General features: G+C 42.0%; 1 protein-coding gene across 7 annotated transcripts in view; it reads right to left on the reverse strand.

Annotated features, from left to right (window-relative positions):
* Positions 1-12671: 12671 nt before the first annotated feature.
* Uap1 (UDP-N-acetylglucosamine pyrophosphorylase 1) overlaps positions 12672-15107 on the reverse strand; it is a 33139-nt gene continuing 30703 nt past the window's right edge. For all 7 annotated transcript variants that reach the window (XM_031388783.1, XM_031388773.1, XM_031388733.1 and 4 more), the window contains 2 exons: positions 13781-13847; positions 12672-12935 (listed from right to left, as the gene is read on the reverse strand). In XM_031388783.1, the coding sequence (XP_031244643.1) occupies positions 12843-12935; positions 13781-13847 (160 nt within the window). In that variant the 3' untranslated portion in view covers positions 12672-12842. The remainder of the gene's footprint in view (positions 12936-13780; positions 13848-15107) is intronic.

The following is a 15107-nucleotide window of genomic DNA, read 5'->3' on the forward strand; positions in this document are numbered from 1 at the left end:
ATGACCCAAAAAGAGAAAAAGGAGGGTCCTTCTTACAGGTCAGGAAATAGTAACTCCCCAGGTTCCATTTCTTTCCCCAGTAACCTCCGACAGAGGCACCATTTGCTCTGGTTCTCCCTATCACAGGCAGGTTTGCATCTTCTCTTCCTCCCTCCACTTCATGTTGAATATGTAAATAGGCGGGTCCTCTACCAGTCTCTAAGCTTCCTTTTTCCCCCTAATGTTTTAATTGACATAATTGTATACAGTTATGGGAAATGGTATGATGTTCCAATATATGTATACACTGGGTTATCAAAGAACACCATTTGGCATCGCTACCACCTCAAATGTTTACCATTCCTTTGTGCTGAGAGTGCCAGCATCCTCTTTTATTACTTTTTAAAAGAATTATTTATTTTATGTATATGAGTACACTGTCTCTGTCTTCAGACACACCAGAAGAGACCATCGGATCCCATTACAGATGGTTGTGAGCCACCATGTGGTTTCTGGGAATTAAACTCAGGACCTCTAGAAGAGCAGTCCACGCTCTTAACTGCTGAACCATCTCTCTAGTTGCTATTGTTATTTCTGAAATATACAGTATGATATAAGCTGTGGGTCTGCCCACTATACAGCCAGAACTTACAATCTTCCTGTCTTACGATAGTTTTGAAACTGTTGAGAAGGTCTCCCCACTGTTTCCTCCCACCTCTTCCAGCGACGATCCTTCTACTCTGTACTCTTAATGCCTAAGTGTATTTTTTTTAATTCATTGTTGTTGTGTGTATGTGAATGATGTGTGTGCATGCGTATGTGCATGTCATGACTTTGTGGAGTCGGGTCTTTCCTCCAACCTTTACATGGATTTCAGAAATTGAACTCAGGTGGTCAGGCTTGTATAATATGCACCTTTACCCACTGAGCCATCTTACCAGCCGTTTGTAAGTATTTTTTTAAGATAGCATCTAGTCTTTGTCTTTCTATGTCTGGATTGTCTCGCTTAATATGGTGCCCTCTAGATTCACCCATATGGATGTAAATGGCAGACTCTTGTTCTGTTTCAGGCTGAGTAGTATTCCAATGTGTGTGCATAGTCAAAAGTTAGGGTTATGCCCTACCTATCTACCCCACTGTTTTTGCAGCTCATAGATGATGTTCAGTCATAAGCACAGCCATAACACATAGTGGAGAGCAGATGCCCTCACTGAGACTGTGGTCAATAGTCCGGGATTTTAGAGAAAGGTGAGAGGACGTCCTGTTGGATGAGTCACAAAGCCTTTATAGGGAGACACAAATTTTCCTAGTCTTCAAAAATGGATGTAGGTCTGGAGAGATGGCTCAGTGATTCAGAGCACTCTGGCTGCTCTTCCAGAGGACTTGGGTTCAATTCCTGGCACTCACACAGGAGATCACAGCTGTCTGTAATTCCAGTTCTAGGATATCTGATGTCTCATGCAGGTGAAACACTAATGCAAGTGAAGTAAAATAAATTAAAAAAATTTTAAAAAATGAATGCAGTTTGGCATCCCAGTCAGAAAGAGCCAAGCAAAGGCATCAAGGGCTGGGAGAGTCAAAGCACATCTTTGAAACAAAACAAATGATGATAAGATTCCAAAGACTGGGACCTGTGCATGACAGGAGCAGGGAGGGGAGGAAGGCTTTTGGGTTGGCAGCAACAAGTGGATGAAAAATCGTGTCTACCTGTGGGCCAGGAGATGATGCAGGGATGCGAAAGACAGGCGACGATGAGATCGGGTGTCTGGTCCTTAAAGAAGATGGATGTGAGAAGCTTAGCCACAGAGCTGAGAAATGAATGTGGAGAGACACAGGGGACGGTGAATGAAGATGAGTATTTTATTCATTTTACATCAAAAGGCAAAAAATAAAATGCCAGCAGTGTGAGTCTCTGTTAAGAGGAAGGAAACATACCCCTAGCTCTGAGGTGGCATAATGCAGCAGTCACCATCACGATTCCTAGAGAGTTTGGATCTTAGTTCAGCTTCACACTGCCAGCTTGATGGCAAGCACAGCAGTCTGTCTCTCTGGGCCTCAGATCCCTGATGCGCATACCCTGGATGATTGCTGTGAGAGTAAACAGACTCATCAATATTTTGAAGTCACTGCAACAGCACCAGTATCACACTGGTCACTAAGTAAATGTTAAATAAAATAGAATGTTGAGGGCTGGTGAGATGGCTCAGCTGGTAAGAGCACTGACTGCTCTTCTGAAGGTCCTGAGTTCGAATCCCAGCAACCACATGGTGGCTCACAACCACCTATGATGAGATCTGACGCCCTCTTCTGGTGTGTCTGAAGACAGCTATAGTGAATTACACCAGAGCGAGTGGGGCCGGAGCAAGTGGGACTTGCAAGAGGTCCTGAGTTCGCTGGCCGGTGGTGGCGCATGCCTTTAATCTCAGCACTTGGGAGGCAGAGGCAGGTGGATTTCTGAGTTTGAGGCCAGCCTGGGCTACAGAGTGAGTTCCAGGACAGCTAGGGCGATCCAGAAAAACACTGTTTAGAAAAAAACAAAAACAAAAACAAAAAAACAAAACAAAGAGGTCCTGAGTTCAATTTCCAGCAGCCACACACGTGATGGCTCACAGCCATATGTACTGTTACAGTGTACTCATACACATAAGATAAATAAAATAAATCTTTTTAAAAAATAGAATGTCGAAACAGAAGATGCAGGTTATATCCTTGTGCATTCATATATGTTTAATGTATATTAAGTATCTACAAAATAGAATAGGCACAATCAGGAAATTCAGAAAATGTGAATATTGGGTAATTTAGGTTTCTATTACAGAATCAGAAAGATTTCTTCATTGAGCTACAGGAAAGCATGTATAAGAACCTGAAGAAATTTTGAAGCTCATTGAGTTCAACTCCTTCTCCATCCTCCCTCCCCACTGTCTCTTCTATACTATAGAAGAGGAACCTGAAGCTTGAACCAACATGGTACATCCCTGCAACCCTAGCACTTGTGAGTCTGGGGCAAGAGGTTGAGTGCTTGAGACCAGACTGGCTACATAGTGAGGTTCTATCTCAAAAGGAAAAGGAGGAAGAGGAAGAGAAGGAGGAGGGTGGAGGAGGAGAGGAGAGAGGGAGGGGAAGAGGAGGAAGGAGGAGGAGAGAAAAAGGAGAAGGAGAAAGAGGAGGAGGACAAGAAGGAGGAAGAGAAGAAAAAAGGAAGAGGAAGAATCTTTCATATGAAGTATATACACATGTGCATGCTCGCGCTCACACACACACACACACACACACACACACACATTCAGCCATTCAGAATGGCCATGCATGCAGAATCCAGGTATCTTGATTTCCAATCTAGTATACAGCAACTATCTCAGAGAAAGTGCCATAACAGGGACCTGGTCAGTTGATCCAAAACTGAAGTGGCTTACCAAGGGATAATGAAGGAAAATGGGAGAAACCTCTGATGCTATGCATACAAGCTGCCGGAACACAGCTGCACCACACAGGCGCCCGTCTCTCAATCCCACTTTGCCAGCCATTTTATTTCTGTTCTGGAATCAGTTTAAAAGACTATGGCGCTAGAAGCAACCCACAGAGTATTTGATTCTGAAACATGATATTGTATAATCAGAGTGGTCTCGAAAATGTATATTCAAGGATAATGATGAAAAAAACCCCTGCGCTTCAAAAAAAAATTTTAGAAGTAGAAAAAAGCAACCACACCAAAAGAAAATCTGTGGAATGATGAAAATACAACAGAAATATGGGCTACACTTTCAATTTCCCACTTTGGGACTTTATCAAATGATATAATTTTGGTGTGTCCTAAAATGATCTCTATTGTATACAGGAAGCCAGATGAGGTTTCCACAAGAGCTGGCTGTACTTGCTCTCAAATATATTAAACAAAAATTGGTTACCCAGTAGGTCAGATTGTGTTTCTGAATAAACAGCTTGTTGGTTAAATACAGGACTTGAAAGCATCGTAGTTGAGCGCTAGTTTTCTATTGCTTGGTTCTTCACAAAGGAGCGATTATTTGGGAGAGGAACGGTGGAAGAAATAAAGGAAGCCTGGTTTGGGGAATAATATAAAAGGACTTAATTTGCACTTTTCAGGGAGTAAAAAAAAAGAATCAAATGGAAATAAAATGGTATTCTGGGTCTAGGGAGCCGAACAGACCCATTGTTGATGAAAGAAACAAAGATTTTATGGGAGCGTGAGACTATCATCAAAACTTCAAGTGAACATCTGATAAAAACAGTAGGAGAGAAAGTATCTGAGACAGAAGCTTTCTCACCCCGCTGACTGGAAATTGAGATTTGCCTTGTGCATAGTTTGTCAGTCCTGTGGTGGACTTCTGCTCTGTACCCTGAACAGCTTTACCGGGAATCTGTTGCATGTAAAGAAGAATAGACTACGCTGGGAGATTTTTTTTTTTTCTTTTTTTGAAAGCGGCAGAAACTGGAACCTCTGGGATTCATCTCCCATATTCTTACAAGGGCGTTGGGCAGCTCTGGCTCCCACTTAACCATTCATTATACCCTTCTTGGTATACTCTGCAAAATCAAGGATTCTACACTAAGCCTCAAACAATCACATTGCTTAGATAAGCATAGGTTATATGATTTGGGTCTAAACCGTGAAATCCGATGCCTGAGTTTACCCACCAATAAATACAAAAGGCCTGTGTAAAGTGAGTCTGCCCTGTGTATGTCTAAGGGAATTGTCAAGGGAAAACTATGTTTGTATCATTTAAGTTGTTTAAGCAGCGGGTATAAAAGTCACTGGATCAGCCACGAGATGTGCGTTTTGCTGTAGCTAAGGCACATGCTCACAAGCCTTGGAAAATGTCTATAAAATAACGTCCCTGTGTTCTGTGCATTGTAGATAGCATTTTACATTAAAAGATGTGGACGTTTTAAGATGAAAATTTAACTATTTTCAAGATAGCCAACATCCATGAGTTTGTGCCCTCTCATCCCCACCCCCACCCCTGCCTGTCACCTGAGACCACAGAAAGCCACCAAGTGGCAAGTACCTGCAGCCTGGCGAAGGGAAAGCCTTCTAAAAATCTGCTCCATAAAAAAAATAGCACAGAAGAAGTCATTAAAATCAACTCTTTCCAGACACTCGTAACAACTGAAGGGACATTAAAGAGGAGCCTCTAAACTGAGGCGAAGAACAAGCATTGTGGGCTCTAACTTGCCCCAGTTTTGCCCTCTGATGCTCAGCTCATCAGTAGCCTTATAAACCAGACAGAGAAACACACGATTATAATCTCAGCTTGCAGGAAGACGAGGCAGGAGGGTCAGAAGTTCAAGGTCATCCTTGGCTAAATGACAAGCTTGAGGCCAGCCTGGGCTGTATCAGAAAAGAAGTTGGAAGAGGCAGTGGATATTGCTGAAGAGATGACTTGGTTGGAAAAGTGCTTGCCACGAAAAGGGGGGACCTGAATTCAGATCCCCAGCATCCGTATAAAAGCTGGAAACGGCAGCATGCACCTATAATCTAGAGAGGATCCTGGTACTTGATGGCCAGCCAATCTAGCTAATTGACTAGTCTCTGGTCTCAGCATACATCTGCATGAACACCACACACACACATGCACACACACACACACAGACATGGTCTGAGAATATTGTTCAGAGGTATACCATTTGCTTAGTATGCATAACACCCTCAAGTTTCCAAAGCACTAAAATAAAAGATTCAAGCTAGAAGCCTCAAAACTCTATCTGTGAAAAATAGCTACCCATTCGCCTCTAGAGACAGCAGGTTTGGAAGTTTTTCAAAAGGTACCACCTGCAATCCTCTCTATCTTTCTTCCCCATCTGGCAGCTGTCTGGAAACTCTATCTTCTAGCGTTGTCTTTACTTGACCTGACTCAGATTTCAGCCAGTAGGAAACTGTATCTTTAGGATGTTTATCAAAAGCATGCCACGGTAACGGTGTAACATTGCAGTGGCCTATGGCAGCCATACACCCTGGAACAAGCAAGACGCTGGCCAAAATGCTTCAGAGAAAAAAATTAGATTTCTACATGAACTTTGCAAACTTCCCCTAGTACATTCTTAGGGATCTAAAAGACTCAAATTAAGCCCATAAGTATGCCTGGAGATGGCTGGGAAAGGTGTGTGTTCTCACCTCTGGCTAACAATAAGATTCTGGGCAAACAAGAAAAGAAGAGAAAAGGAGGTGTTATAAGACGCTGACTGGGCTGGTGAGATGGCTCAGCAGGGAAGAGCATCGACTGCTCTTCGGAAGGTCATGAGTTCAAATCCCAGCAACCACATGGTGGCTCACAACCACCCGTAATGAGATCTGATGCCCTCTTCTGGTGTGTCTGAAGACAGCTACAGTGTACTTACATATAATAAATAAATAAATCTTAAAAAAAAAAAAAAAAGAAAGAAAAGAAAAGAAAAGATGCTGACCAGGGGCTGGAGAGATGGCTCAGCAGTTAGGAGCACTGGATGCTCTTCCAAAGGTCCTGAGTTCAATTCCCAGCAACGGCATGGTGGCTCACAACCATCTGTAATAAGATCTGATGCCCTCTTCTGGTGTGTCTGGAGACAGCTCCAGTGTACTCACATGCATAAACTAAATAAAGCTGACCAGTGCTTTGAGAATGTACCCTGGGGCTGGAGAGATGGCTGGGCTGGAGAGATGGCTCAGCCGTTAAAGGCTAGGCTCACAACCAAAAATATAAGAGAATGTACCCTGGCACACATGTAGAATCTGTCAGCAGAAAGCAGAGAAACATTTGGTTTAAAATATCTAAAGAAGTTTCTCTTGTAGGTGGCCACTAAGTTAACCTAACAGAAGCATTAGTGTTGGCCCATGCAAAGAATGAAGACTATTATATCAGTAACAATGAGGAAAAAAGAAATGTGATTTTCAGAGTCACTATCTTGTGCTATTTTAATTGTCCAGTAGTTTTTAAATGGCTTAACGAAAACCAAGAAAATGAGTCTATGTAAGTTCCTGGAGAAGCCCTAATATCAGGCTTACAAGTAAAAGGCTTTAAAGCAGATATCATAATTTTTTTCTAAGAAATAAAAAAAAAAACCTTCAGTGCAAATAGTTAAGGGCAAGCCTGAGAATGATGTCTTATAAATATAAATAAGAGGGTGCTGGAGAAATGGCTCAGCGGTTAAGAGAACTGATTGCTCTTCCAGAGGTCCTGAGTTCAATTCCCAGCAACCACATGTTGGCTCATAACCATCTGTAATGGGATCTGATGCCCTCTTCTGGTGTGTCTGTCTGACAGCTATAGTGTATTCATATACATAAAATAAATGAATCTTATTTATATCTTATATATATATATGTATATATGAAACTGCTAATTTTAAAGAACTAAACAAAACTCTTAGAGATGAAAGGTACTACGAATAACCAAAAGTTAAAATTCCATAGATGAGAAAACTTGGTCGGTAAAGTATTTGTACAAAGTGTGAAGGCTTGAGTTCGATTCCCGGAACCCATCTGAAGAGGTGAGGACATAAATCTAGATGGTAAGACACTATTACTGAAGAAATCACATATTTTGGTTGCAGGACCCAGAGAAGTCAACATGGGATTGATCAGGAAACTTTTCCCCTGCTGGCTAGAGTGCCAGGAAGGGTTATGCAGTCAGCAGGGGAAGAGAAGATATCAGTGGTTTTCCTCAGGACCCTGCAGGCTACGATACTGGCCTGCTTAGGTGAGATGTGTATACAGATGCAACTGTGGTATGACAGTTACAGAGTAACCAATCACTTTCTGATTGCAAAGCGCAAGAAAGAAGAGTTCATCCCCAGTACTGTAACCTGGTCAAAAACTCATGGCCGCGGAGACAATATGCCCTAGATGTGGGGAGACTACTATTGCTAAATGGTCGTGATATCAAATGACTTTCTAGATACTCATATTCATACCCACCGACCTGGGCTATTCTCAGTCTTGGTCAGAGAAGGTTTTGATTTTTGTTGTAGCTGGCAGCCATAAATGCAGGCATTGAAAACTAGTCAAAGTGCTAAGAATAAAGGACTGTAAGTGCCCAGTTTTCAATGAGACATCTATATCACCTGTGCACCCAAGGCTCAGGGAATACTGCAGAAGAAAAGGTTCCCACCTTCAGAAGGATGTAAGAACTGAAGAGTGGGAAGGAGTGCTCCAAGATGTCTTCCGGACATGACATAGCAGTTGTACATGTGAACTCCATTAACTGTGGTTGTCTGCACAAGATCAAGACAGTCAAAACTCCACCAGGGATGGGGAAAACAGGACCCCCCCCCCCCAGCTGAGAACCTATTGGCTATTGCTGGCTGCTGGCGGAGGGAGAGTGGCTTTCCTTTGTGTATATGACCACTGGTGAGTTGTTCCAGTGGATGGCCTCATATCTGTGTGCATATGGGCAATACTAACTGTACTCAGTGGTATAATATATATAGGAAAAGGTCAAGAATTGGAAATGGAACATATTAAGAGAGGACCCACAGGGAGTCAGAGGAAGAAAACCGAGGTGACATGGTGTTGTCCAGATTCAGGGTGGGTCTTTTCTTTAGGTTAAACTTCTCCAGAAATGCCCTCTCTTGGTCAAGGTATGTCTCCTAGGTAACTCCAAAATCCAGTCCCATTGACAATGAAGATTACCCATCACAAAGTCTATATGTACATTAAGCCTTTTAAGCCCAAGAGCTGACACAGAGAGACATCCCTGCTAAGCACAGAACAATTCCCTGGGAAGGTTTAGGACCAGGATGTCACCTATGCTAGCTTGCAGGGATGAGGCTCAGGGTTGCAAAGAGGAGAATGGTTGAAAAGATGTGTAAGACACACAGGAAAGAGGTCAGTTATTTCTGGAGAATAGGGCTTTGGAAAAGTTGAGTTTGGTTGGGGCAAAGAATTGGAATTTCTTATATCATCATTTGCAAGAAAATGATACATTCAATTAAACGACAAGTCATAATTTAGTTTTAATGAATTTACTAATTCTTTTTTGGAGGGTGTTGGTATTAAACCTAGGGCTATGCAGTCCGGGCACTCTACCACTGAGCTACGTCACCAGCCTGTACCCTCTTTTGAAAAGTGCTTTTGTTGAAATGCAATCTAGAAAAGACATTGAAAAAGAAATCTCACCAATTTGTATAATCCTTGCTATTGATATTCCTGTCTGCCATATGCTCTGTACCGTCCGCCATCTTCCCCTATCATCTCTGCCATTTAAGCCACACTTAGACTTGAATTACTCTTGGTAAACATTTGGTGCCTAAATCCTGACCCCAGCTCAGAGCTAGCATGTAGTCTGAACTGCTAACTAACTAATGTACATGCTTCAGGGAGTCACTCCTTTTGAAACCTCAATTACTTAAATGCAAAAATGAAACACTCAAAACTAAGGACTCTAGTCTCCAGCAAGTGGGAAGAGTAACAGAAAGACACACCTCAGGGGCGGCGGGCGAGGGGGGTGGGTGGGAAGGGGGACGGCGTGGTTAGGGGTAGGAAGTGGGCTATGGGAGGATTCAGGATGACATTCCTTGCTACCAAGGCTGAGATGCGACTTCAGCCCAGCACTGGTCCATACTGCCCTCTGCTGCTCAGACAGGACCCTTCCACAAAAGCCACAAAGAACCGTGGTCGGCCAAGAGGAGACCTTGGGGACAGCTGACTCACAGGAAATAGTCTATAGTACAGTCAGATGTGAGGAACCAAGCCTGCCAGAAATATTCTGCTTTGGGGCTTCGGATACTACCCTCATACTTTGTCTGTTCGTGGCAGTTTCATGTATTCCAGGCTCGCTCCAAACTCACTATGAATTTGCAATCCTCTGCCTCCATTCTTCAGGAGCTGCAATTACAGGTGTACAACACCACACCAGGTCTGATACCCTCATATTATTAACCTCAAGTTTGCTTTATACTAGTCCTCCTGACAGCTTGGCACATGAGAGCTAGGTTAAGTCACAGGGGGAAAGACAATGGCTACTACACTGTAGAGGATTTCAGAAGGTTCTGGGGTTGGGGGTGGGGATAGGGGGGAAGTCCCTATACACAGATGTGTCCAATCTTTTGGACATTGTGACACAATGTTGTCACCTACCAAGTTCATACTTAAGAATTATACAGTCAAGTTACGACCCCTCCCCCAAATAGCTCTTGATAATAAATGCTGATTGAAACAGTACTCTGAGCCTTTCACTGGCTCTCTATTTGAATATAGCTTATCTTTGAGAATGAGCTCACAAGGTGTCTTCTCTTCGCGGGTAGTCTGATTTCCCCTGGAACTTGATACACTAATTGTAGGTTGGTTGTTTTTTTCTTCCCATCTCCTATATATGAGTTATCGAGATTTCTATTGCATTTCCCTACTGCTCAATGAATAGGGTTGGGCAGGATCTTATGCTCTCAGGCCCTCTTCTGCTCTGACATTCTGACTTGTGCCAAATTCAGGCTGCCAAATGCTCTACTCTTCAGTATTTCTTTTATGAGCAGATAAACATGTGCGAAGAATATAGGAAACTTTCCCTTGAAACAATTAGATTTGTCTAAATATAGCCCTGTTCTCTCAAATGTTAAATATTCCCAGAAGTGCTCTGCTATCTCATACACATGCACACACATACTCACACACAAGTACTCGTACATACATATTCACACATACACACGCATGCACATACACACATGTATACTCACACACATATGCACACTCACATACACACACACACCTACCTTCCCAATAACAAGAAAATGTCACTCCCCAGGCCCAGGAACAATTGATTAGTCTTTGGTTGATGTTGCATAACCTTGTCAAAACCCTCATTATTTCACAGTAGCCCAAGTATGGCCCTGCCTACAGTCATCTGGCCCCCTCTCTCTTCTTGTGCTATGATCATTCCCAACTAAGATACCAAGGGCCAAAGCTTGCCAACTTGCCTCTTCCTTGAACTATTGATGGTGATGTTCACACACACACACACACAAAACCAACTGATGACCCTTCTTAGCTTTTCCATTTCCTCTTCAACACAAAGAGCTTAAACCTTGTAAAAACGCAACTGTTTCCGTGTGCTCCTCTTTCAAACATTTTAGCTTGTGCTCAACATTTTCAGAATGCTGTTTGGACTGGACCATGTGGCAAGACATGTGCCAGAAGACTTGGATTTTAATCCCTGCTCTTCCATGTAATGAAATTTTAAGTTATTTAAACTCCATCTTTGACCAAATGAATCTTGAAACAAAAATACATCTTTAAATAAAACTGAATGAGGCGTAAATGTCTTTCTTCATAATGGAGGCATAACTTGGAAGAACAATAACAAATCTTAACTGGTTGGCTTTAGGATTTTTTGTTTTCTTTAAATGACTCTATGACCACTGCCCAAGTATTTCTAAACCTTGGCAACTCCCTGTGCTCCTTGCTCAGTTGACATCCTTTCTGTAGGACTTTGCTATACAAAACCAAAACAAACAGAGAAAACCAAAGATCAACACATAAGCTCTGCAAAAAGTGACATTTAAAGGTTCACAATTGGTTCATCTTACAGTAGCTTATCAATGGAAAATAAAATGTGCTAGTCTCTAAGTATAATTTCTGAACTCTTGCATCTATCTAGATGTTATAGGGACAAAGCATTATTTAAATGTATCCACAATGCTCAGTATTTTCATGCACAGTGAATTTTTAAATGGTTTATCAAGTCATGACTTCTAGTCCATATTGAAGAGTCACATTTGCCCCTTTTTCAATCTTATAATTTAAAAAAAAAATCAGAACTACAGTGATTAAGCTTTAAGTGCTATAAGATATTGAGAGACAATAAGGTAAACGACTGACTTAAGCACACTTCTCAGTCTTGAATCCTGGCACACTGACTGGGTCTGCTTGCTGTAGGAGGTTACCCCATACCTTTGGTATGAATCCTGGCACATTGACTGGGTCTCCTTGCTGGAGGAGGTTACCCCATACCTCTGGTATGGATCCTGGCACACTGGCTGGGTCTCCTTGCTGGAGGAGGTTACCCCATACCTCTGGTATGGATCCTGGCACACTGACTGGGTCTCCTTGCTGGAGGAGGTTACCCCATACCTTTGGCATGGATCTGCTTTATGGTGTGTTAGTACCACCCCACCTGCCCAGTCAGGAACCAAACTGTCTCTAGTTGAGCCAGGTGCCCTCTGCAGCTGGGGAACATGCTTGGCAGACACTGGAGAGTGACAGAAGATGAAGCCCAACGTTGGCTGCCTGCTGAAGAAAGCTGCGACTACATGCATTTGTTTTTATGCATTATCTCAAAACGTCTCTCAAGTTTTGTATTTTGCCAATCGAATTTTCTCAAGGTAGAAACAAAGCAGAGACAAGAAGATAATTTTATTTTGCTGTCCAGTTATTTTCTTAAAAAACTTTAATGCTTGATAAAATAAAACAAAATTTTAGTACCATAGAAACCTTCTGACATGTACGATGACTTATCAATAGGTATAACTTCAGAACCAAATGCTTCCGCCCAGCTTCAGGTGAAGTCATGCTGAGCATCCCAACCAGAGTCAAGCTGAGGAAGTTTCCTGGATGGCCAATGTGAGCCTTGGCTTGGAAGAACTTAGATAGTTAAAAAATATAAATAAGACCTTCATTGAGTCGAGAATCACAAAAAAAAAAAAAAAAAAAAAAAAAAAAAAAAAAAAAAAAAAAAAAAAAAAAAAAAAAAAAAAAAAAAAAAAAAGCTTTCAAAAATGAGATCCAGTCACCTGGATCTGGGAAGCCTGTGCTGTTTATCAGGTACTAGCAAGCAAATGAAACTGTAGAGTGTCCAAACTTCAGCTGTCCAGAAGAGGTCCCGCAGGTTCACAGTTCTCTATCAAAAACAACGGCTCCCTATGTGGCCCTTTAGAATTTATATGCCATTTTTCACCAGCTCATGAACTCCGTTCTCATCGATGATTAAGGGTGCATGGAACTCTTTATCTGCCACATAACCGTCAAGTCCCTAAAGGATTGAAATGAAAAGTGTCAGGGAAGTAGCAGGTCTTTGCCCACAGCACTGGCCTAGTACCTGCACTTAACGTTTAAAATGTTATGCCAAAAGCTAGTTAGAAAGTAAGAATTTAGAAGTCAAATATTCACTTCACATGCTTTGTAGACTAGACTTAATGGCTGATTTATGGAATTGTAAGACAAATGCCAAAAGAAATAAAAAACGTTGATTTCTTTCCTTTTGGTTTGTGTTATTTTCTAATTGACTATCTCTGCTGCTACAGCTAAACAATAAATAACTCCAGGAAAATGTATGTAAGCAGAACAGTAGGGAACTCCACTCCACAGGTCTGTAAGGTATCAGTGCTAAGTGTTTGAACAGAGCAGAGAGATGCCTAGGAAGAAAAGTCACACTGCATTAAAAAAGCAGCCAGCCAACTATAAAATACTTATTTCATTTTTAAAAGCATTAATACGTAGGCATTAATGGGTAGGTGAAGCACACTAAAGGCTAGACTCCTGTTAATGGCAGGTAGTTCATTTATGGTATGAATGAAAGACACAGCAGAAACTCTCAAGGTTTCGGAAAGCACAGCTCCTCTGCTCACTCCTGGGAGGAGCTCCTCATGAACACACTGTGCTTCTGTGAGATGACTCCACTGCAGCCCAAAGCAACTCCAGGCCCTGCTTTGTAAAGTTTACTTTAAACCTGTAAGTAATAAACATATTCATAGGCTACTAAGTTCTGACCAAAGTGTGTGCGCTGTGGCATGACCCCTATGAGCTAATTAACAGATCGACACCTTCAAATACTTATCAATACTTCTTGGTGGTGAAGGGAAAGTGAAGCAAACTTACTTCTCCGGCATAAGAGATGAGGGGAGAGATTTCACACTGGATTGGTACATCATTGGCATCCTTCAAGCTGAGAAAACATACATAGGCATGTTAAAAGATTGCACTTCCCATGTTATTTGCTAGTATGAAAACACAGACCATAGTCTTCCTCTGAGAAGCTGGCAGGTAACACAATTCTAGTTAGAGATGGAGCCCACCCTGGAGCCTACTCTCCACTAATGCCCTGCAAGTGCGCACAGTATCATCATCAGACACAAATAATTGAACAAGTACCTAAACTTCCACCAGCTCTTTATAGCTACACAATCTAATTCACAATCTCAGGAAGTTCATTAAAAAAGGGACTATTGATTAGACATAGACTGTGTGCCAGGCCCACTGATAGGTCTCTCGACTCCTTCACATCTATTTTAATTCTCACATAGCACAACCTTACAAGTCAGATCCTAACATTGACAAACACTTTAGCGTTGCACTGTCCACACAGCAACCAAAGTGCTACTTAAACTGAAAATTTCAAACTTCAGTTCCTTGGTCAGAACAATCACATTCCAGTGCTCAGGAGCCACGGGCAGGTAATGACAACCACACTGGACAGCACAGGTAGAGAAGATTTCCTCCCTCATTCCACGATTTCCCAATGCGAGATTTTCTTATATAACCTAAGTCTAGCTAACTCATTACAGTGTCTCACAGTATGTGTTACCAAGGGTGCCTTTTTAAAGCACTAGGGCAGAAAGAGCCAAGGCAAAGCAAAGTTATCATTTGCCAATGCTAGGTCACAATCTGATACTTTATAGATATTTGCCAATGCTAGGTCACAATCTGATACTTTATAGATATTTGGAATTCTGAATTTCTAGAGAGTCTAACAAGTGTCAATAAGTAGTGTTTTCCTTATAGTCAGTCCTTGGAGAACGGTGCTCTCAAGAATCTTGCCAACAGTAATTCCGAATATAGATCGGTTTGTAGACTGCTTCCCTTCCAGGCATGAGGCTCTGAGTTCAATCCCAGCACTGCATAAAGCATGCATGGTACTGGATGTTTGTAGTCTCAAAACTCAGGAGGCAGAGGCAGGAGGATCAGAAGTTCAAGACCTTCCTTGCCTATATAGTGAGTTCAAAGTCAGCCCTGCCTACATAAGTGCAATAATGGCACTCTTTATTGGACTGACTCCATTTAGCAGGGGTAAATCATACCTGGAACTCAAAGTTTAGTCAATCATCCAAGGCTGGTGAAGTCATGGGCCTCAGAGGAGAAGCAACACTGGCCATTTTACTAACCAGGCATAATTTCTAACTATACTCTAAATATTCATTCTTATACT

This window comes from Mastomys coucha, unplaced genomic scaffold, assembly GCF_008632895.1.
Source record: "Mastomys coucha isolate ucsf_1 unplaced genomic scaffold, UCSF_Mcou_1 pScaffold1, whole genome shotgun sequence".
Taxonomy (NCBI): domain Eukaryota; kingdom Metazoa; phylum Chordata; class Mammalia; order Rodentia; family Muridae; genus Mastomys; species Mastomys coucha.